Source organism: Drosophila persimilis, unplaced genomic scaffold, assembly GCF_003286085.1.
Source record: "Drosophila persimilis strain 14011-0111.01,24,50 unplaced genomic scaffold, DperRS2 tig00000000-arrow-pilon, whole genome shotgun sequence".
NCBI classification, from domain to species: Eukaryota; Metazoa; Arthropoda; class Insecta; order Diptera; family Drosophilidae; genus Drosophila; species Drosophila persimilis.
In genome coordinates this window covers 20,120,401-20,143,325 of record NW_020825288.1, presented here as the reverse complement: position 1 = coordinate 20,143,325, position 22,925 = coordinate 20,120,401, and the positions used below count along the sequence as shown (strand labels likewise).

General features: G+C 42.5%; 1 protein-coding gene across 2 annotated transcripts; it reads left to right on the top strand.

Annotated features, from left to right (window-relative positions):
• Positions 1-13,394: 13,394 nt before the first annotated feature.
• Positions 13,395-17,159, top strand: LOC6591916. Of its 2 annotated transcripts, XM_026992989.1 has the most exons (2): positions 13,395-16,631; positions 16,806-17,159. In XM_026992989.1, the coding sequence occupies exons 1-2, from the start codon at positions 14,187-14,189 to the stop codon at positions 16,863-16,865; spliced, it is 2,505 nt and encodes an 834-aa protein (XP_026848790.1). In that variant the 5' UTR covers positions 13,395-14,186; the 3' UTR covers positions 16,866-17,159. The 2 variants fall into 2 exon arrangements, with proteins under 2 accessions (XP_026848790.1, XP_026848787.1); XM_026992986.1 differs by having other exon boundaries at positions 13,396-16,874.
• Positions 17,160-22,925: the final 5,766 nt, after the last annotated feature.

The window sequence follows — 22,925 nt, the reverse complement described above, 5'->3', positions numbered from 1 at the left end:
CCGGCCAAGCCATAAATCTTTCAGTTTAATCCCTCTCTATATCCCTCGCCGCTCTTGGATACATGTTCGCACCACCATGTATAGGGTCTTCTTGGATTGTATGAGTGGCCGAGTTCTAATTGCTTTTCCAATCAACAGAAACGACTCTGGCCCAGAGTCAGAATACTGGGTGGTCTCTGTGGTCCAAAATATTTATCGACAAAATGAAAAATCGCTCCGATTGATATTCCCCCGACATTAAGATACTGCCTACTTTCATTAAAGGTAGCTCCAAACATTCTAGTCGATTGGATCTATAGCTAAGTAAAAGTCAGAAAGATAAAGAAGTATACCAAAATCAATGATTATAATAAACCATATGGCAGATGGCATATAATGTCCCCCTTCTGTTCTACGAGTAGCTGGGTACAAAAAGAAACTCATGCGTCAGTCGAGTGTCAACTTTTTGAAATTGCTAATCATACGAGAAGCGCACACAAAGCCGGAGAACACCAAGGAAGCGGCCAAATGACGTTATATGTTTGTTCGATAAACAAAATGTTGCGGCTATAGAGACGTTTTAGTACGCTCGCCTAAGCAAGTTCGAGTACACACAGAATATATGGGCAATATTCATTTTTTTTTTTTGTTGTATACTTATATGTATTTTGCTTTGTTGGTTAAGCCAACACACACCCTCACCCCTATTTAGTATATGGGAAAATAGGTAGACACAGAGGAACTACTAGCTGGAAAATATAGGTCACTCGTACTGGGCTTTTAGAAGGTCTTTTTGTGACATTTGAAGTTTGAGAATCTAGCAGAATTTCCCACGTTAATAATTTCCGTTCACTGTAAAATTTTCCAACAAGAAATTTTCCTTCTCTCCTCGGTTCTATATAAAAAGCGACGCCAAACTTTAGCTATTCTTAGAATTTCGGTTTACAACACATAAATTAATGAACGCAAACGCATAGCACGGAACTTTTTCTATCAATACGAAAAATTACGCATACGCACCGTGTGGTGCGTCTGCTTATTAACTCAAGCTGTGCGTCGGCGATACTTCCTCTGACTCTTCGCCAGAATTCATTCAGAGAGGGAGACACACATTGCATAAGTATATGTACGAGTACGTTTCATTCATTAGAAAAAATACATTTGCTTTTTGTCTTTTGGCTGGCTGCCAAGAGTAAACGAAGCGAAACTCTGCTCACGTTTTCAGCCATTCAGTCAGTGCTATCAGTCAGAGAATGCCGACCTTATCTCAGTGCTGTGGCCACTTTCTAATCATGGCCAGTACTTATGTACTTTTCGCTTGGGACATGATTGAGGCTTTCTCCATGTCAATGTTGGCCTCATCTATCACTCTCTCTGGTATTGGGGCCTTTGACTGGGACTTTGACTCCCACTCAGATTCGGATTCAGATTCGCATTCGGATGCGGATGCCCAAGGTGCCAGAGGCCGCGTGACGGACAGGGGCTGTCCCTGGTTCTCCTTCATGTCATATCGATTGTCACCCTGCCATGTGCCTCCAACTACGACCATCTCGCAATGGTTCCTTTCCCCCTTTTCGAATTGGACACGAACAAGTGTCAGTTGACTGACGGAACTCGTGTTTGCAAAATTGTTCGATTATCTTGTCTGCGAATTGTTCTGGTGTTTTTTTTGTTCTTTTGCTTGTTGGTTTTCGGTTTTCGCCTTTGGCTTAAAGGTGTTAACTTTATCAGCGTGCCTGACTGGCCTCTGGTCAGCAATTGTCTCAACTTTTTGTGTGTTTACACTGCAAACACTTGTTCTGCGGAATTAAAAGCCATTTGATATTCAATTTTTTTTTCCATCAACGACTCGGTGGGTTCTTGGGCTGGCATTTCACCATTTTATATAATTTGTTTTTCATTGAAAAACATGAAATATAAATTCCTTTTGGTTATGCTGTGGCACGTACCATTATCCAAAATAAAAAGAATGAAAATTGACGGAATAAATCAAGGAAAACAAAGTTTCGAAGCAATCGAAGCGAATAATTCGGTTGAGTTCGTGTAATTTAAGATTTAAAGTCAGTTTTCGCAGTGGATTGCTACAAATACGTTTCAAATTCGATTTGTTTTGAAGAAATTGAAGAAGCTGCACAATACTTGTGGTTTAATTTGAGTCCCTAACGACGGAAATATTTGTAATTGATACTTTTTGCATGCTTAAAGAATTTAGTAATAAATATTACCTTTTTGTTTACAAATTCTTGGTGAAATTGATAAAGAAATACATATGAAAGTGGAACACCAATGGGGGATTTCCTTAGACTGTAAACTCAAGTCAAATTTATTATAGAGTTCCGATTGATTATTTTTATTACCACATATTTATATGCAGTATTTATTCAGAAAAGTATCTACTACCTGATACGAAAAGGTTTTCCCCACTTTAGGAAATTTACAGAATAAATTGATCCGAAAGATTAATATATAATGTAATTTATTTGATTTTAAAAATCAAATTGTTTTGTATTTGGATAAAAGAAATAATAACAATTCTTTAGTAATTGGACTTTTGTTTGTTATTATTTTTAAATACATACTAGATTTCAATCTTTCAAACTCTTTTAAATTTTAATCGATTACCCTACAGTAATACCTTAATTAAATGCAATAACTTCTAAAGTTTGACATCTATTGACCCCTCTATCCCTCCCATTTATTCGAATTCCCACCTTTGTAGCTGAATATTTAGCCCAGTTCATGACTTGCACTTCAATTTATGATGTAATTTCCACACAGAATAAATACCTAATAACAGGTTCGGGTGGAATGTCTGGCCGGGTCCGCCTTTGCCAATATCCGGAGTGAGTACGAGTAGCACCCATTAGAGACCATTGGAAAATTGCTGAATATGAATATTCAGTGGTTTGAGTATGGATCAGTATCGCCTCTAATTGGGCACTTTCCATGTGATCAGTTTCCAGAAACTTCGGAGACAGCCACAACCTACGTCATGGGCCAAAGTTTGCCCTGCTATGGTTATGGAACTTTATACAAACAGTTTAAGTCGATTTCTGTTGAAGGCACTTTTCTATGACGCGCTGTCACTGCTCGCTCATTTGAGTATATTATTTTTGGCCGTAGTTTTTTGCAAACTTGCAATTTTCTACACGATTGCATTTTATGACCGCAACAACAGCAATTACCCAAAGCCATGGATGGCTGGACGTTGGCCGGGCTGGGGAGTAGAGGAGGAGGAGGTCTCCAAGCCGGCAACCTGAAGCCCAAGTGGCAACTACTCCGGCACCGAATAGAAACCAGTTCATTGAACTCCTGACTTTCGTTAGAAACGTCATTCGATGGAAGCCGCAAGCGTTGATTGCCCAGAAATTAATTTGTTTGGTTTTGATCGATTTTGGTTACTTTTTTAAGTTTGAGAATCGCAAACTTCTAATGGAATTTTTCATTGAAATCGTACCCACACGATACGAGCTTTGGTGAAACTTCGCCACAAAATCAAAACTCTATAAATACCAAGAGATTCAACTACAAAACTAACTTATTTTCGACAAGTTCCCTAACGACTTACTAGTACAACATCAAGTTGGGTTTTATCTTTTAGTACTTTTGGCCATTTGCGGGGTAATGCAACATAATTGAATGGGAAGTGTTTTTGACTTTTCATTATAAAATAATAACATAAGAAAGAACACAAAATAAGGAAACTGCTTGACTAATGGATATAACATTGGCCTTGATAGGTTTCGAATGGGAATCTAAGTAGATTTTGTGTTAATCAAAGAACACAAGAATTAGATGACTAATTGATTGAAGTTTAATTCAACTTTAAGGTTTAAAGGCTTGCATTTTTTGGCAAAGATTTTCTTTGTAAATACTTTGTTGATTAAATATTTATTTGCATAGAAAAAGTAATAAATCTGAAAGTTTTAATTTTTGAATATTTATTATCATTTATTATTATATTACTATTCCAATGAAATTTATTTTCCTTCTTATTTCCGATTCGCTACACTACCATTTGTAGAACAATATGGACCTACCAAATCAATTACTCAGCTGTGTTTATGTGTGGCCATTAACAGATCATTCAGCTCGAGATCTTTAACAAGATTTGATTGATTTCAGTGCAATTAGTGTTCATTAACAAAATGCAATTCATTCTCACATTCAAATGGCTTTTTAAAGACAGAGCTGTGTTAGGGAATGTACAAGTACATATATGTATATTTCGTAATTTACTAGGGTTATCACAGGTGTCAATAAAGATGCCACTAGGAATGATAGGAGTAAACTCAAGCGGAGTAATTTACTATAAATTACTCATCTGTTGCGATAGAGCAAAGACGAGAACTTGCCGTAGAGCATTGAACTGTTTATCTGGCTGGGACTTTTCTTTTACACGATTTCCATGCAAGATTTGCGCCACTGGACGGCCTTGAGCATGGTGCTGGCTGGGGTTTTTTCCTCTGGCTGATTCAACACAGCTCCGTAAGTAAGGGAGGCCAGCAGGGAGACTATTAATAGCTGAGGCAAGACGCCAAGAGGTCGCACCAAGTGCAGCGCCAAGCAATTATAAAATAATAAAATATAGAGATACTTTTTTGGTTAAACTGTTAAGCCAACCCGATTAAACTCTGTTTAAATAAACGCACAGATATATGTATATGTAGGTATACGTATATTTATTCAGCATTTATTCTGTTTTATGAAGTGCGGCAACAAAAGGCCTCCATTGTGGTCGACAGCTGGGGTTGCCCTACTGCTACTCGGAATCAAAGGAGAGGCAGGGGTTTGCTGGACGGCCTAGCGTGCCGCTTAACAATATTATTTAGGCCAATAAAACTAAACGGTTCGGTTAGCCGAACACACTGGTACCCGCACTCGCACTCGTAAATGTAAGTGTGAATGGGTTTTAATTAAGAAAAACCCTCAACCCAGGCCGTAGTCAAGTGCAACAATTATGAATTTAATTAATGATAGCCACACCCCATTCATGCCTTTTAATTCGCACTCTTTGATAAGACGAAACCTTAGAGCAGGGGCGGGAATGATAAGAGTCGCATACTAATCTCTGGCAGACATTTGGGTCATTATATGTGGGTGGCTCTAATGAAGGGCGGCTGCCTAAGGCCCCAGTCCAGACAGGTAGCAACCGACCAGAGTCTGGCAAATATTTACTTAAAGTTCATCGTTGAACAACGCCTTTTTGTCTCCACTCCCACCCTTTCCCAACTTTATCGCTTGACTGATAAGTCAGAGGGCCCAGCCATTTGATGGTTATCACTGGTATCTAGAAAGAACCATCAGCCAAACCTAATGCAGCAAACCCCCAACTGAGACTCAAGAGCCAAGGTGACTGGCAAGCGGAAAGTGACAAATATCTGGGTTTGTGATCTCAATTGACGGCCATAAAGACCTTAATTGCTTTGTGATGGAAATTCACCAGTGAACACAGACATGTGATAAACTTTATTCTAGTCAGGAGATTTTGTTTGCTCAATCATAAAATATGCACAACGGATATCAAGAATTTATTTTAAGGAAAGTAAAAGTTCAAAAACAACATGATGAAATTAATTTTCTGCCACAGACTCGTAAATAGAATAGGTACATTCTTGTCTGCTGCATGACAAGAGTTTAAGATACAAGATACACCAAAAAGATAACACAACTGATAACTGATAAGAATTGTAAGGGATACTTTTGCCGGCACAGGCAAAAGTTTACAAGATTTCATAGAATTACCATACGAGAATATTCGAGTTTCCAGAAAATTTGTGCCTTGGTTCATTAGCATAAACTGTTCCACATAAAATAGTTATACCATGCGTTCAAAGGGAAAAGTACTAAAATTCCACGTGGTCATATCTAGAATTTTATATCTTTGGCCTATGATAAGATAAATACATATGTATATACATAAATTTCCCAGAAAGTAATGTTCATTTTTACAAATTAACTTTCTATAAGCTCCATTCAGCGCCAGCCGCTGCCATCAATCAAGTATATAAGAAGTACATATATGTATCTGATTTATCGAAATTTGAATATGTTGATTCATCCAGCCACGTGCTAGATAGGACCGTCAGGTTGAAGAACCCATCTTATCTAAGGTGCGGAAAAGGCAAGGACGGATTTCGTTAGTTCCGCCCATAGCGATGGTATTGGAATTTATAATTAACGCTCAATAACTCTTTTCGATCTCGACACACTTGCGTAGAAATTTCGAATTGTGAAATTTAAAAATGCTTTTTGTGTGTTCAATGCGCCAAACTTGTCAATCATATTTCTTGGCCTGACATGGTCGTGGGTCTTGGCTAAGGTCAAACAGACTCGGGGGAAACTATTTTGAACTAAATGCTCCAATATGTTTTCCTATAAATTATCAATGGGGCACAATCCGCAAATACCCGCAGTATATTTTCCCTGTCTGCTGGGAAAAGGCCAAGTCAAGCGACGGAACATGTAGGCCTCATTCTTGATGGCTGACCTCGCTCCGGATAGTCACAGAATAGGAAAATAATTGGGTCACGATAAGACAAATAAAACTGCCAATTAGTCGGGGACCCGTCCATCCATTAACCGGCTGTGTGTGACAAAGGCAAGCCTCAAAATTCAATTTAAGTTCGAGCACCACTAAAATGTCAATAGCCCCAGGACGAGAACGAAACCGAGACAAGAGCTGGTCCGATGAGTGCCCTGGGGCTCCACTTCACATATGCCGAAAAAAAAACACACTTTGACCCCAGTTCCCCGGCCCAGGCACCAGTCTCAGCCACCAGCCCCAAGCTCTTTGTTGTACAAGTAGGTAGTTCCATTTTGATGAATTTGTCGCCTCTTGCCGCTTGGGTAATTTGAATCTGAAATTCGATGACAATGCTGCAAGTGCGTTGAACCCTCCCAGCACTCGTATGGGGCATATCCATAAATTCGAGTTCGCAGCAAGCAAATTACCACATCGATGGGACAACGTCATGCAAATAAGCTAATGCATCCATAATATCATCAAAATGCATTATCTAATAATATTTTGAAACAAGTGATTGACACATGATTAGTTTATTGTTATTTATGAGTTTTTAAAGGCTTTACCTTTGGGTATTCGTTAGGAAGAAATATATAAATGATAGGAATAGGAATAAAATATTTATGAAACGACAAAGCGACTGTATATATTTTCCATTTGAAATTTAATAAATTATTAATAATAACTTGTTATCAAGATAGAAAAAAAGAGGAGTACGAATTTCTTCATTTTAAAATTGGGATAATTATTTAGGTAGGGAAAATTACCTCATGTTGCATTGTGTATTCATTGAAGAAAGGACAGATGGTTCGACTATTCGATTAAAGACAAACTACAAGATGATAATTAATTCTGACTACTTGCTATCTGAGTCGTAAACCTTTTGGTCTCGTGCTGGGTATGGCCGTTCTCAAGCTGTAATTGAAACCAGCCTTTGAACAAGTTAACTAATTATGCTGTCGACTGCCAGCAACTAGGTAATTGATTAGCTTAGTTAGTCTCCAGGCATCGTAGAGGGTCACGGACGGGAGGCTTGTCAGAGAGGGAGAGAGAGAGTGGAATGAGGATTTTGACAGATACAGCAAATATTTCCAATCAACCAATACAGAGCGCAGCAGCTCTGTTGTCCACAGAATGCATTGACACGACACGTCTTTCCCCAACCCTAATACTTTAAAGTTTTAATTGAATTCATCGCATTTGTGCGCCTCTTGTACTGCTTTGTTCTATTGCTTTGTAATCGATATGGATTTGAATTGAGTTGGGCTCTGACTCTGGTTCGAGGTCAAGATTACCGAGGCATTTAAACCGTTACGCTGCGTAGTTATCCCCGTTGTTAGCCATGTTATTGTTATTGTCTGTCTACAGGCAGACTCCCCCAACGCAAAAGTCGCATCAAATTAACCACACGCGACCACTTCTGATTTGCTGACCACTCAGCAATTGCAGTGCATTTGCATGTTTAATTTCTGTGGACTTGTACTTATTATTTTTTATTTTTGCACAATATCAATTTTTTCCACTGCTCGATAGGAGGCAAAACGTCACACAGAATTGATGACAGCCAGACAGCGACGACAGCAAACAGAGACAATGATGTTAATGTCGGGGCTGCCAGCCAGTCAGCCAGCCAACAAGCCATCGCCAGCGCCAGCGCCAGCGAGCCTGGCAGCAGCCTATTGTTGTTCCAGAGAGTTAACGAGTTAATGGAAAAGTTTTCCACTAGAACTAATAGGGAGAATGAGTGGACATAATGCCCATAAGCGCCTGCCTCCGAGCCATGTTTGCTCTGTAAGTTTTCCATTCTGGAAAACATGAACAGCAATTAAATCGTATTCTTCGTTCATTTGCATACGCGCTTACAGCAAAAAGCCGAACAGCAATTACAATATATGTTTATGAGCGGTATAAATATTGTGTCTAGGAAAAGTTCCCAACTGCAATTCGTTTTTTCATGGAATTTTCATGAATCTGTGTTTGTGGCAGAAAACTTTATCATACTTATAGATACACTGGTATTGATAGCAGAGAGTGTAACCCCATGTCAGGGTGGATGGCCAAGGAGGAGTGGGAGTGCCATCTGGAGCTGACAACAAACTTACATCCCTCAGATAAAAACTTGCGCCAATATTTGCCTTTCTGCTTTCGCCTTTTCCGTTGCCTTTGCCTTTGCGTTTGGCAATGCCAATGGCATTGGCGATACCGCATTTGATTCAATTATAAGCGGATAAAAGAAAAAATAATGTTTATATATACATATATTCCCATATAAAAATCTATCACAGTGAGTGAAAGTCTAAGCCCGAAGGGTCAGGGCTAATTGAATGGGATTTGCGGGTGAGTGGCCAATCTGGGCTTACTCTCTGATTGTCTCTCTCTGAAATACGAGTACGAGTATCAGTACTCTTCGTAATCTTATCATGTAAAGGAAACTGTCAATATTCCATTATTATTCAATAAATATGGGTATTAGAGGAAATGACACACGTTTGTCGAACCTGTCGCTACGAGTCATCCCCCAAACTGGGGTGTGGCCAACATGTAACGTAGGGCTGTCAATTAGCAGAAAATACCTAGGCCAAGGAACAGTATAAAAGTGTCTAATTATTTAAGATGGAGGAACCGAGTGACTCTGACCAAGTGCCAAATTAATTAGCGCCTCCCGCTGGGCCTATTGTTGAGGAAATCAGCTCAAGCAAGAAATTATATATATAGGTGTGGAAAAAGCTAATGGAATATCTATTGATCGTTGATCGTTGAACGGGTTGTGTAAGATTTAGAAACGGAAGTGGAGGTACAGCCATGACTCAAGAAGCGTTTAGGGGGCAGAGTTATACAATAAAAGTGTTTAGGCCTAGAAGTACTATATGGGCAGTAATTTCAATACGCATTACCATACTACTCAGGTCTCTTATCAGGTCTTCAACTCGTCTTTAATCACCCTAGCTTTCGCCCAATCGGACAATGCAATCAACTGATTCGATGAGGCCCATCATTATTACCCTGGGATTGATGAGCATTTAACCAGCTCAAGGACATGTGACATCATGATGACCAAAGTACACGTCCCTGTCTTGGACTGGACTGCACGCGGCGTTGTAAATTAATGACTTTGCTTCAGTCAGGGCCTGTCCCTATCGCCATGTATGGACTTGGGGGGAATGCACACGCCATAACCATATGTGCATACATATACATACCACGAGTATTTGTGGACAAGTGCAACAAAAAGAAATTTACACCCATTTTGGAGTGGGAGGCCCAGCAACAAATATGGGCTAAATATCATTTATATGAATTTTATTTACGGTCTTACGGGTCTAAAGTGCTTTAATATTGGCTGATAAACTGATGTGAATGTGAGGTCTGGGGACGGAGTCAGGGGATACCCAGGGTGCAGTCCATAAGTGAGTGCAAAAACTGTATTTAAATATTTTCAGATTCAAGCTCGAAATGCATACAAAAACGAACGTCAAAAGTGACGTCACATTGCTCAAAACCAGAGACAGAGAAAAGCGAGAGACTGAGAGAGAAGCAAAACCGGCTGGGGCTTACTCGTAGAGCTGGCTGCTTCACTTCTTCTTTGTCCAACCCAAGCCAGGGAATCACGCCGATATAGCTTTTATTTATCTGTATCGCTGTTGTGGTTTTTGCTGCTGCTGTTATTCATGTTGTTCACATTGATCGAATGATCAGTCCAGATCACGTGCCTGGTGAGTCCCCCTGTTTGGCCGAAGACCAGCCTCTTTAGTTGGCTTTAACCTGACATTAACATATAAATTTTGTCGCCACTTTGTTCTCGGGTATTTTTTGCGCTTCACCCTGGGAGTGGCCTGGGGCAAGAAGCTCTAACATTTCGTTTACTCAGGCTGCAAAATTTATCTTAATGCCAGCGACTGTTGTGCTGTGACTGTTTCATGCCAACTCATGCAAATGAGCAAATTATTTGCCCGCCGCTCGCCAGACACAGTGCCAACAGTCCAACAGTCTGTAGGGCGAGGGCGGGGACCCAGCTACTGAGGCTACGCCCTAGACAACGTACAGGCAGACAAATAGATAGCACCCCGGTATGTATCCATCCACCCACCTCCAGACGGAGCCGCAAACACTTGTTCCGCCAAATCTCGATGCAATTGTCGCGAGTAATAAAAAACTGCATACATATTTATACAACAAAGGGCGAGTGGCTCAGCCAGACCGATACCCTTACATTCTGGGAAATCTTGGCCATATGATACCCATATAGAAACGCCACTAAAAAGAAAAAGCCTAGCATATTTCGGAGATGAAAACCAAAGGAATTTGTGTAAGAAGAGATATTTTGTTTTATTCTAGATCTAGGCCTGATCATAATGAAGTCCCAGGCGTTTAAACTTTAGCTATCAACAAATAAAATTATGTTTTGAATTGCTTATTCCAAAAAAATAAATATAATTTTCTGAGGAATCGAAATAAGAGAATTGCTGATTTCAGCAGGGCCCTGGCACTATCCACTTCAGACCATTCCGCTTTATACATATATTTGGAAATTCTTTCCTCAATTACTTGCAACATTCACCCCAATAATTAGAATACCCGCTGCAAGGGTACTATATAAAGAAATCGGCAAATCGACTTTGATCTCCCGTCTCTGAATATATATATATATAGATATATGAAATTCTAAGAATTTTCAGATTCTGCACGCGAGCGGAAGCTCTAATTTGAGAACAAAGTAAATTCAAACTGCGTTTCCCTTTGTATGCCTCGACAATCAATGTGTATTTTGTATTATCAACATTTGCACTCATATTTAATCAAGTGCATATTGCCTTTTGTGTTCAACTATCAATAAATAATCGAAATATTTCAATGCAGTGCCTTCAAATCTCTCTGATAAGGGTAAGAAAATCACCTCGATTCCCTCTATTTTCCCTCCTTGGATGCGGAGGCGTTGAAACGAGTGTGAAACAATTCACACCCCTAAAATGCCGCTAAAAGATCGCTCTCACACTTTAAAGTGCCGTAGATAATAGGTATCTACGGAGAGATCTTTCACTGAACCTAAAGCAAATACGAATTAGTTAGGCAGGCACCTTATTGACACAACATCACACGCGATAGATGGATGGATGGATGGATAGATGGGTTGATATATGTATGGTTGATGGGTTTTTAGGGGAGTTGGTTTTTACATATGATCGATGGCTGACGGACATTGATCGAGCTCTGAGTTGCCTGATAACACTCTAATTTGTGGGAGGAGGTTTCGTTTTGAACTTTTCAGCTGTGGGAAGGGTATCAGATTGGGTTCAGATCTTTTTGAAATAATTTTAAGTCTAAAATGCCCCATGAAAAAATTGTTTCTGATTTATAATCAATTATTTCCTATGTGTTAAATATTTAACCCTGATGAAAAATTATTCATTTTATTCCATAATTATCGTAAATCATATTCAGATAATCGTAATAATTCAGCCCTGACTTGATTCTGAAGAAAATCAGCAATTAATTGCGCCATCTTTATTGGCCATCTTTCATTGGCGTCTTCTGTCATTTTCACGACTCATTTGTGGACACGCCGGCTATTTATAAAAATATAGATGTGCATATCTCCCAGAAGCGTAAGTAGGGCATGCAAATGGCGCTCAGGCCTGACACCGAAAAAAAAGAACGCCCGAGATGGAAAACGATTTCTGTTGATTTTTCACAGTCGCTGGTCGCGTGTTCAATGATGTGGTGGTTGATTCTGGCGAAGATCGGGCATGGAGATGGGACGCTCGTGTGTTCCATAGAGCGCTTTGGAAGATCTCGAGGAGGCAATTGGCTGAATAGCTTCGAGTATTTGTGTCTGCTACTGCGTCAGATACTTTGTGGCGATGAGCTCATTGGAGTCATGTTGTAAGCGGCTGATCGGTGGTCGAGGGCCGAGGGGATAATGCGTAGTAGTTGGTAAACAACTAGTTAGGTATAAGGGTATAGCTTCCATGTGCGCTGAGCGTGAATGGTAGAAGGTAACCTCATGTAATGTGCATCTCTTGGAGACTTCTGGCTTTTTCCCTGCCCTTGTGAAATATTTCTTCCTTATCATCCGTTCGATAAGAGAATGTAGTCATAGCGGACGCGTGCCATATTTAACTACAAACCAAGTTACTCCGCCTCTGACTCATTGTTGGGTGGAAAAACTGGGAAGACAATTATTTGTAATCCATCTTGAGACTATTAGATGCTCATTACTAATTCAAATATAATATTATTGAATGTTGGAGATCGCTATCTCTATAAGCAGCACATACCCTGCGTGGCCTGCGACTACAGGGTACACTCGTTAAAGCGGTTTGGGAACCAGCCTCTCTTTCTGCTGTCTCATCTTGGTCCAGTTTGTATTTGCTTTTAATTTCACAATCAAAACAGAAAAAATAATAAACAGCATAGTCCCCACAATCAGAGCCTTATCGCTTACATATCTCTCTCGCTCGCTCGCTCTCTCTCTCTCCCTCTCTCTCTTTAAGTATCTCTCTCACTCACTCTCTCCATCTCTCTCTGTCTCTATTTCTCTTGCAGTGAGAATTTCATCAGCTGGAAAAAGGCGAAGGAAAGCGAAACAATAAGTGTTGCTGCTGTTGTTTATTTGCACAGCGGTCGGCCCAATAAAAATGCGATTTTTATGGTTAGGAAAATAGAGCGTGGCCACTGCTGCTGCACTGCACTGCACTGCACTGCACTTTACTGGATGTTGCAGAGAGAACACAACCATAGTCGCTCCAGTAGCATGCTCTGATGTAATACAGAGCAAAAGTGAAGCAGCAAAGCAATTGCCATTGCAACAAAGAAAAAAGAGATTATACAATTTGTATTGCTGCTGGCAGGCACCGTGAACTAGGACAGAAGCGGCAGCAATAGTAGCAGCAACCCGCCACAGACGGAGGCAGAGACTCTGTGATAAAGACCGGCTGGCAACAGGCAATAAACAGGCAGCAGGAGGCGGCAGGCAGCGGCAGAGGAACTTGCAGCAGAAACAGCAATTCAAAGTCGGAGCGTGGGAATTGCAAATCACAGTTAGCAGCCAGCCACAACCGCCACAACGCTTTTGCTCTCGCTCTCTCTCACAACGCTCACCGCTCTCACAGCGCTCGCCATACCTCGCCGTTCAATATAACTTGATTTGGGGGCCTACCGCTCTCCCAGTCTCCCAGTCTCGCATCGCGTATATTTGGGGGCGCTTCGGCAGCCCCACACGACAGTTGTGCTTGGAACGCTTCGTAGTGAAGATCGTGCTCGATCGGTGCGCGCCCTACACCGCGAGAAATAAATCACTGAAAACACATATTGGCAGAGGGAAAAGAAACCCTCATATATTATTTTGTACCAACGACGACGAACTTCGCGTGTAAATTAGCAAGCGTTCGGCAAGAAACAAGAAACAAACATTTTTAACCAAAAAATCGCACAGTTTTTTTCGGGAAAAATACAACAGAAATTGGCTGTAAATTGTGAAAAAGATACATACCAAAAACGTTAAAAGCGAGTGAAATTTGTGTCATAAGCAAAGCCAAACACACATAAGCGCAAAGCCAAAACAAAAACCAAAACAAAACAGTAAAAAATTAAAAAATAAAATCAGACAGAGGTGACTGTCGAACTGTAAAGTGATGTGCGTGCAACCATCAGCCGGGGAACTCCAACAGAAATAGCCAGAAGAATGGCAATAGATTTCCTCATTTTGGCCCTGCTGCTCGTCTCGTTCCTCATCAACCTTTTGGCGCTGTGCGCGTTCTGGATCACGCCCGGACTGCGCACCACGGCCAATCGATTCACCATCAATTTGCTGGCCATCAATCTGATCGGCTGCTGCATACTCGCACCCACCCTCTTCCTGGGCGGAGTCAGGAGCCTCAACGAGCCCCAGTCCGGTCCCGCTGCGGAGAGCATCGAGTTCTACTCGAAGCCGGGCAATCATCAGGTCACCATCCGGCGCCATGGCCAGGTCGTGGAGCAAGACGGCATCGTCGTGCGGCGAAACATCAGCGACGGTGACACCATCGAGACCATATTCAAGTGCAACGCTACCTACTGCCGAGAGCTAACGATCGACGAGCGGGGCGATGGCGGCATAGTCATCACGGAGACGGAGACCCATGAGGACAACCTGAGCGCCTTTGGCAGCACCCCCAGTCCATTGCCCACTCCGGCGTTCGTGTTGCCACCCGTAGAGATGCGCTGCTGGTCAATCGACATGACGGCGGCCTTGGGCGCCCTCGCTGTGCTTCTGGTCGTTGGAGACACCTGGTGCGCGGTCACCGATCCCCTGCGCTACCACAGCCGCATTTCGGGCGTAAAGACATGGGTCTTCATCGCCCTCACCTGGGCCGTGGGGATCCTCTTTGGAGCACTATCTGCCCTCCGGGTGCTCGACTTTGAGGCGGACACGCTGCTCAGTCGCCAGCGGCGCCTGGCAGCCACCTTCTTCAACATCAGCAGCACGAACAGCATCTTTGGGGTGGTCTACGCCTGCGTGTACTTCATCGTGATAATTCTGCTGCCCTTCGGCTTCGTTTGCGGTATGTACTGGCGCATCTTCAGCGAGGCGCGAGGCAACGGACTCCGAATGCGGCAGAACGGATCCTCGCCGCTGCTGCAGAGCGCCCTCAATCTGACGGGAGCCCACCAGGCGGCGCAGGCCAATCAGTATGCCAACAGCCTCTGCGTGCACAGGCACTCCATCTCCTCGGCCAGCTCCCATGGCGGCTGCAGTGGCGGAGGAGGCAGTTCCAGCGTAGGCGGTCTTCAGATGCAGATCGATCAGCGCCAGCAGCGCAGCTCCCCCAGCTGCCTGCGACGCGATTCGGCAGCCAAGGTGCTCCTGCCCACCATTTCCGATGACGGAGGCTCAGACGGGGACGCGGAGAGCAACGTCGGCATCCAGTTAATGCCGGTGCCGGAGCAGACGCTGGCCGATCGCAACCAGAACATCCTGCTGACCCTCCAGACGGCCAGCGGCGAGATCAAACGGAACTATTCGGCCCGCCAGCTGCCGCTCCTGGGCACATCCTCGCAGGATCTGCGAGAGACAAACCGCCTGCAGGGCATCCGCCAGGTGCACAGCTCTCCCAATCTGCACAAGTACACGGAGCTGCGCCAGGACTCGCTTAGCGACGAGTGTGGATCGCCGCACCTGCTGGGGCACGCACAGCTCCAGCAGCAGCAGACGATCCAGCAGCATCATCAGCAGCAGCAGCAGCAAAGCCACCAGCATCAGCAGCAGCACCACCCGCACTTTAGCTCTCCTCGGCACCAGCATCTGCAACATCAGCACCAGCTGCATGGAAGCTTGGGCGGACCCTCGGGCCATGCCCTCCAAATACCCGCCATCCACGCCTCCCCCAAGGCCCTCAGCTACATGAGCTCGCTGCGTCATCGCTTGAGTAATGCCAGCTCGCTCTTCAAATACCGCGAGGAGTCGCGTGCCGCCCGCATCAGCATCCTGGTGGTGATCATGTTCGTGGTCTCCTACCTGCCCTTCGGGCTGCTGGTGCTGCTGCAAGCGCGCCTCTCCGCGGCCAACTTTGGGGGCTCCTCGCAGCTAGCCATCTTTATGATCCTGCTGGCCAACCTCAGTTCGCCCTTTATTTTCGCGTATCGCAACAAGCGGGTGCGCCGTGGAGTCAAACGGCTCTTTGGTTTGGAGTCCTCGAGCTCCCTTCAGCGCCACTGCAGCAGCAGCATCAAGACCAATGGCACTGGTGGGGCAGGCGGAATCGTGTCCGGACCCAATGCCGCCCAGCTGCAGAGGAACAGCAGCAAGCTCTCGCAGTACAGTAGCAACAGCTGTCGCTATCTGACGCCCCAGAGCTCCCTCGTAAGTCAGTGCCAGCCCGCAGCGGTGCACACTACCCTGACCTTGCGTCCGAACAGCAGCTGTAGCACCATCATCAACTTTGGGACGACCACACGGGGATCGGCAGAGTCCGAGGACCTACCCTCGCCGCCACTGGCACCACTGGCACCACCGGCCCCACCACCACCTCCGTCGCAGACGAGGAACATGCGCCCCAAGCTGCAGCGGGGCATCACCATTGTGGAGCACATCTCCCTCAGCCCGCCGACGCCGCGTAAGTACCAGGCGCGCCGCGGCCGCCTGTTCGAGATGTTCTTCCGCGGCTCCAAGAAGCTGCAGTCCAACTGTGGCATGCCCACAGAGGTCTAAGATGCCTAAGAGATCGGAGAGCGGAGTACACTCGCTTGCTGAAGAATTCTAAAACAGTATTCGTAATTTGTAAGTTACCAATTAGCAATTAGCGGCCGCGGCCGCCTGTTCGAGATGTTCTTCCGCGGCTCCAAGAAGCTGCAGTCCAACTGTGGCATGCCCACAGAGGTCTAAGATGCCTAAGAGATCGGAGAGCGGAGTACACTCGCTTGCTGAAGAATTCTAAAACAGTATTCGTAATTTGTAAGTTACCAATTAGCAAAGACAACAACAAGTGTTTGACTTTGAATTTTTAAGCCGAAATAATGCTGTCTCTAGAAGCTTCTCATGCCAAAAAAAATGAAAACAAAAACAAAAACAAAAGAAACAAGGAAAGACGATAAATGCGAGTGCTTGTCAAACTGTTCAAACAGTTTTATAAGCACACAAAAATATAAGAAAAATACGAAGAACAAAAGTACCTTTAAAAAAACGATTAACAAAAAAAATAGAAACATCTGTGTACAAGTCAAATTAAATTTAAAATACAATGGCACATTCGTATAAGAAATATCAAACTGTAAACTGGAACCAAGCCAAGTCGGGATCCGATCGAATCGGATCGGATCGGATGGGAATCAATGTACCTAAGCAACAAAAGCATATTAACATTTAATGTTTTTACTCAAACTCAAACAAAACAAAAAAAGAAACCACAAATCGAAAACCAATCGCGAAAAATAGCAAAGACAGCACAGTTTTAACCAGTCACACAAGAAAGCACCAGCTAATTTATTATTTATTAACTTTATAGAACTATTATTATTATCATTAGAGATCTGTGTAAATATTTATTAGACAAAACCAACACGAAAAGCTTTAACTCCAAAACATTCTGGCTAAGAGAAACGCTAAACATTCAATTATAAGTTAATTAAGTCAATGTGCAAAGCATATGTGTATTCTAGAGCCATAAGAGTAGTAGTCTTACAACCGAGCACCTAGTGCCGAGCAGTGCTTTTCAAACTGTCCTCTTCCTGTGGCTCTGTTCCTGTGTCCTGTGTCCTAGAGGGGCGACCATTGAATGGCCGCTGTTTTCATATTGAAAACGCGTCAGTCAATGCAATGGTCGCCTCCAGCTCCAGTTCCAGAGAAAACCAGCCAGAGAGACAGACAGCCAGACAGCCAGACAGTCAGTCAGTCAGTAACTTATTTTAGAGCGGGCGGTCGGTCCATTAAAGTCAATTTTCTTTCTTTAGAATTCAGGCATTGCGTGCAGCTAAATACCTCATTAGTTTTAATTTCAAGTGAGAGATGGATGGCGGCTTTGCGAGTAGGTCAGAAGTCAGAGCAGAGCCATCATCGGTGGCGGGCCTCGGCTCATGTATTATACATACTTGGGTCTGCAGTGCTCTCTAATGGCCCTGGCATTTGTCTCTTCTCTGTCTTGGCCGCCGCCTCCAGGCCAGAAAGCTTTATTTCCTAAGTTCGCTTTAGCCCGCTTTGATTTTCCGCCTGCCCAACTGACTCGCTTTCCACACAAACAAACACAAGATACAACACAAAAACCAACCTCGAATTTATATTTCTAAAGTTTATATTTTATATATGTATAGAGCGTGTGCATACCGAATATCTATAAATATTTATGCATGTGTGTTCGGACAAAGAAAATGTATTTCAAAAACAATTATTGTGATGTTGAGCTGAGAGGAAAACAAGAATGTAAGAATGTCATTTCGAAATGCATTGAGAAATAACTTAAAACATGTATTAATAGTTTACATACTACATTATATATGTGTGTACCTATACAGATGCAGAGGAACACACACATACACACACACACAAAGCATACATATATGTATACATTTACTATATATAGTAGTGATATTTTTTCAAATTTATTCAACTGTCATTCGCTAAACCATTACGATTAATTGTAAACGCAAAGAAAAAACTAAAATAATTCAATGTGACAAATTAGCTTTTAATCTGACAAGAAACCGAAACAAATACAAAATCCAATTGCAGCAAACAAAAAAAGAGAAAGAAAAATATTATAACTGCAAATTAATTATTAATCGAAAAATCGATGGAAAAAACCAATCCAAAACAAAACCAAACCAAACAACACACAAAGCAACAAAACTCTATTCAAATAAAAGATTATGTGTCTTAAAAGAATTAATCTCCTGACTTTTTATTGCGGGCCTTTCAATTGGAATTGGCTTGGAACTTGTTTGCCGCCATCCCACGCGCAGATCGAGAGAAACAGATCCATTCTGCAGTGAAACATTTTCCCAACCAATTAATTTCAACAACAGAAAGTTTTCAGCATATTGGCAGAGAAGCCGGAGCAATTTGCCGAACTCTTTTGAGTGAATTCATCGATCCAACCTCTTCTGTCCTCAACTTCCCCGACAAGAAGCTCTAGAACACGAACAAGCACTTAATCAGAACAGACCAGACTAGGCCAAAGGGGGGCGCACAAGTTCAACATTTCATTCAGCATTTTGAGCATTTCAGCCTCTGCTTCTGCTTCTGCCCATAAGCGTATTAATTGATTCATAAAACGAAAAGAAATACTCGCAGCAGCAGCAGCAAAAAATATTACACATTTGATTTGGTCTGATTGAGGCGAACGGAACGCGTGTTCCGTTTCAGAATTCAGAATTCGAAATGTATATTGTATAAACCAAAGGGGGACAGCGGTTGAGAGATGTCTGCTCTATATGGGAGTCGGTGATTGGCACCAACGGGTTTGCTACTCAAAAAAGTCAGGCAAGCACCACCCGAACATTTAGCATCCAAGAGGGAGAGGGAGGGAGATCAAATACCCAGATGAAGCCAAGAGTGGCAGGGCGCATGGGCGTTGACAACTCTGATTGCAGTTTGCCGGCAAATGGGAGGCGTGACTAATCGCTTGGCACCTGGTACCAGTTTAATATCAAAGAAGTCATGGCTTACCTCAACAAACTGACTCACATTCCAGTCCAGACCAGTCCAGTCCAGTCCGGACAGGTCCACTACTCATGTCATGCCCAGGCATGGGACATTGAGTTTGCTGAGTGATAAGCAAGTCTGATATTCCATATTCCATATGTTTTTATTTAAACTTTTGCCTGCCTGCTAATTTTTGCAGCAATGCGGTGACAAAGAACCGTCTGTTTGGTCTTTCCCCAGAAAAAATGCGGCCCTCACATAAACAAAATCAAAACCGAAGCCAAAGCCAAAGTCAAACCCCCAACACCCGACACCCGACAGCACCCGCGATACCCCACAGAGACACCCAAAGCCGGCATATGTGCACAGCGAATGAGTGCGACGAGTATCTAGCGGATGCGTATCTGTCCCTCAACAAATCGGTCACTGAGAGCGTCGCACTTATTTATTTATTTTATGATTCACTTTGAGACTTGCTCCATAGTGCGTTTAGCATGGATCCCAGGGAATGAGGCCTCTGACATTTTCGTTCTTATATCAGAAGTAAACAGAGAGAGTGGGGGATATACAGAAAGACTTCTGTTATATGCCAATTATGGTCTGAAAATAGAATTTCCAGTTTTATTCATAAAAAGCGGTGTGAAAAAATCAACTTAATAGCTATTCTAATAATTCATTTTATGAGAATTTTTATTATAATCGCTCTTGAAAGATAAGAACTTTTAGGAAATAAAACCATTTAACAAGCGCACAAGGAATCTCAATTTGATCTAGTTGTAGCATTTTGAAGGGTCCTTTGAAAGATATTAGACTTAAGAATTTTACTGTTCAGCTTTGGGCAGTGAGTGAGCGCTCTAACCCAACCATTTTCCAATACATGTCATTATAGTTAGTTAGTTATATATTTAATACATACATTAATTAAGACGATACTAAACGAGATATGAACTTGTTCTTGGGGCAGCAGCCATTAGCTTTTTACATGATAATGGTGAAAAGGAACTTGAAGCACAGGAACCCAAATAAAATAATCTCTGCTGATTGATATAGGAAGTTAAGCTTTATCTTAACTGTGAAATTGGATGATCTTCTTGATGTCCTTTATTCAATTGATTTGCCAGCTTGCGAGGTTAGTATGGAAAGTATTCTTCTGGTATTCTTAGACACACCTAATTGTTCGATGTTTTCCATTTATATAAATTAGGCATAATGGGAGACTACACAATTCAAATGTATAATTTTAAAAAGTACATGGAATCTCATAAAAAACCAGCGCTGTACGCCAACACCGAATCAGACTAATTGAAATTATAAGCAAATCAGGTTTTTTCAAAATTGCCATTAATTAGAATTATAATTTAATAATTGTCCTAAATATAAACCCGCTCTTAAAAGCCGCTAATTCCATTCCATTTTTCATTCGGCTTTGCAATCTAAAGCAATACCCAAAATGTCAACTTGCTTCCGTGGTGTGAAGCCATAAAAACACATCCATTTGAATAGCTGCATAATTAAATAAAAATTAAATAATATTAAAAAACAATTTTTGACTCACGGGAAAAAGAGAATACGACCAAATGTCATTAGAACAAAGTTTGGTTGTTGGCACAGAGGCACAGATTTTGATGGTTTTTTGTTGTGTTTCTTCAGAGCAAAAAAATAAATGGGATTTAAATGCTAAAAACAGCCGAGAGTCAAGAGTCAGGTGAATAGGTAGGAAAGATGGTGTGGGTGGACAAGCTGCTGTCATCTTAAGCAAATTTGTCGATTAGGCAAGAGAAGGAAATGAATTGTTCGACTGCGACATATTGCCTTTTTCTTTCAGCATGAAACGACAAGACACGTCAGTGCCCCCAGATGATGCCAGAGCAGATGCCAGAAGAATGGAAAACTAACGACGGCTGAGCTGATAATCTAAACTCCGTGTCGTGTCAATGAACCTCGCGGAAGTTGGGTCGGCTGTCAGAGGTGTTGGGGATAGAATGAAATATCAATCAATCGCTGATGCGGTGCGGCCTGTTTTGTATCATAAATCTAAACGATTTCGGATTTATCCAATTTGCATGTGAACTTGAATGAGGCAATGAGTGCATTGACTTTGCTGGCTGCACACCCTTGAGCAGATATGGAGAACAGAACCCATGTCTCTGATATGGGTACATGGTTTTATGTTATGTTCAATTTTGGCTCAGTTTTCCGCGAAGCCACTGGGAGGGAGAGATATTTACGACAGCTGCAGCCGAGTCGGCCAGACTAAACATAATGTTAAGTGGTTTGTTTTGCGCCAAACTATACTAAAATTGAACTGAAGGGGAGTCAGAGTCGGGCCACGTTATAATATGTAAATATATGACGGCCTTATCAGCCCTCCGCGTTATCACAGATGGGTGGGGCTCTAGAACATCTAACAGCATAATCAAAATGATTTAATATATTTGCTCATAAACAAGGCGAGTTCTCTGTTTTCTACTGGATTCTGTTTTCTCGAATGTCTTCTCTAAAAAATAGAGCAATATTATATAAATGCACTCGCTGGCAGGAAAGGTTCTTCGTTTCGAACTCCATCCAAAACTGTGCCATTCTCACGCAGCTTACAGTGTTTTATCTTTTTTGTAGGGATTTGTTGTGGAAATGGGCTCATAAATATGCCGTCGTCGGGCTGGCTGTCTCCTACGGTCTACTGCTAGTCGTGGCTGCCTTTCGACTTATCGCTCACATATAACCAGCTACCACGTTTCACGATTCACGATTCGTTGTCTGATGTTTGGCTAATGGTGACGTCAGAGCTGTAATAGAAACATATATAGATACTCGTGCGCTATGTAGGCATTCATCCCATCCCTCTCCCAAAGTCGCGACTTCTGCCTGACAATATTTGAACTTGCACAGAGCTGAGGCCAAGGGATGTGTCGCCTTGTTATTGTGGCCCGTCAACAGTAGAGGCAGCGGAGGCAAGTTCTCAACTCGGATTCACGGAATATTCCATGACACGTTTCAAATATTGTCGCAGAGCAAGCAAAAGCCTTGCAGCTGGAGGCTTGATTCTATCTCCTCCGATGTTGTTTGTAAGTTTCTTACCATTCTCCTGTCCCGCTTATCGGACATCTCATAGATAAAACGACCAAGGAGATGCGATCTCTTGAAGAAATAAATTTAAATTAATTTTGACACTTTCCCAATAATTTGGCTCGGCTGCCAACCTCCTACCAATTTTGCATAGAATTTATTTTTAGTTTTGTTTTGGCTCGTGCAGCTAAGTACTGTAAAATGTATGCATAGAAAACAGAAAGCAGAAAACAGAAGAAAAGC

Coding starts and splice junctions, on each gene's coding strand:
- LOC6591916 (XM_026992989.1), top strand. CDS start 14,187: ATGGCAATAGATTTCCTCATTTTGGCCCTGCTGCTCGTCTCGTTCCTC. Junction 16,632..16,805: donor GCCGCGGCCGCCTGTTCGAG/ATGTTCTTCCGC, acceptor CGCCTGTTCGAG/ATGTTCTTCCGCGGCTCCAA.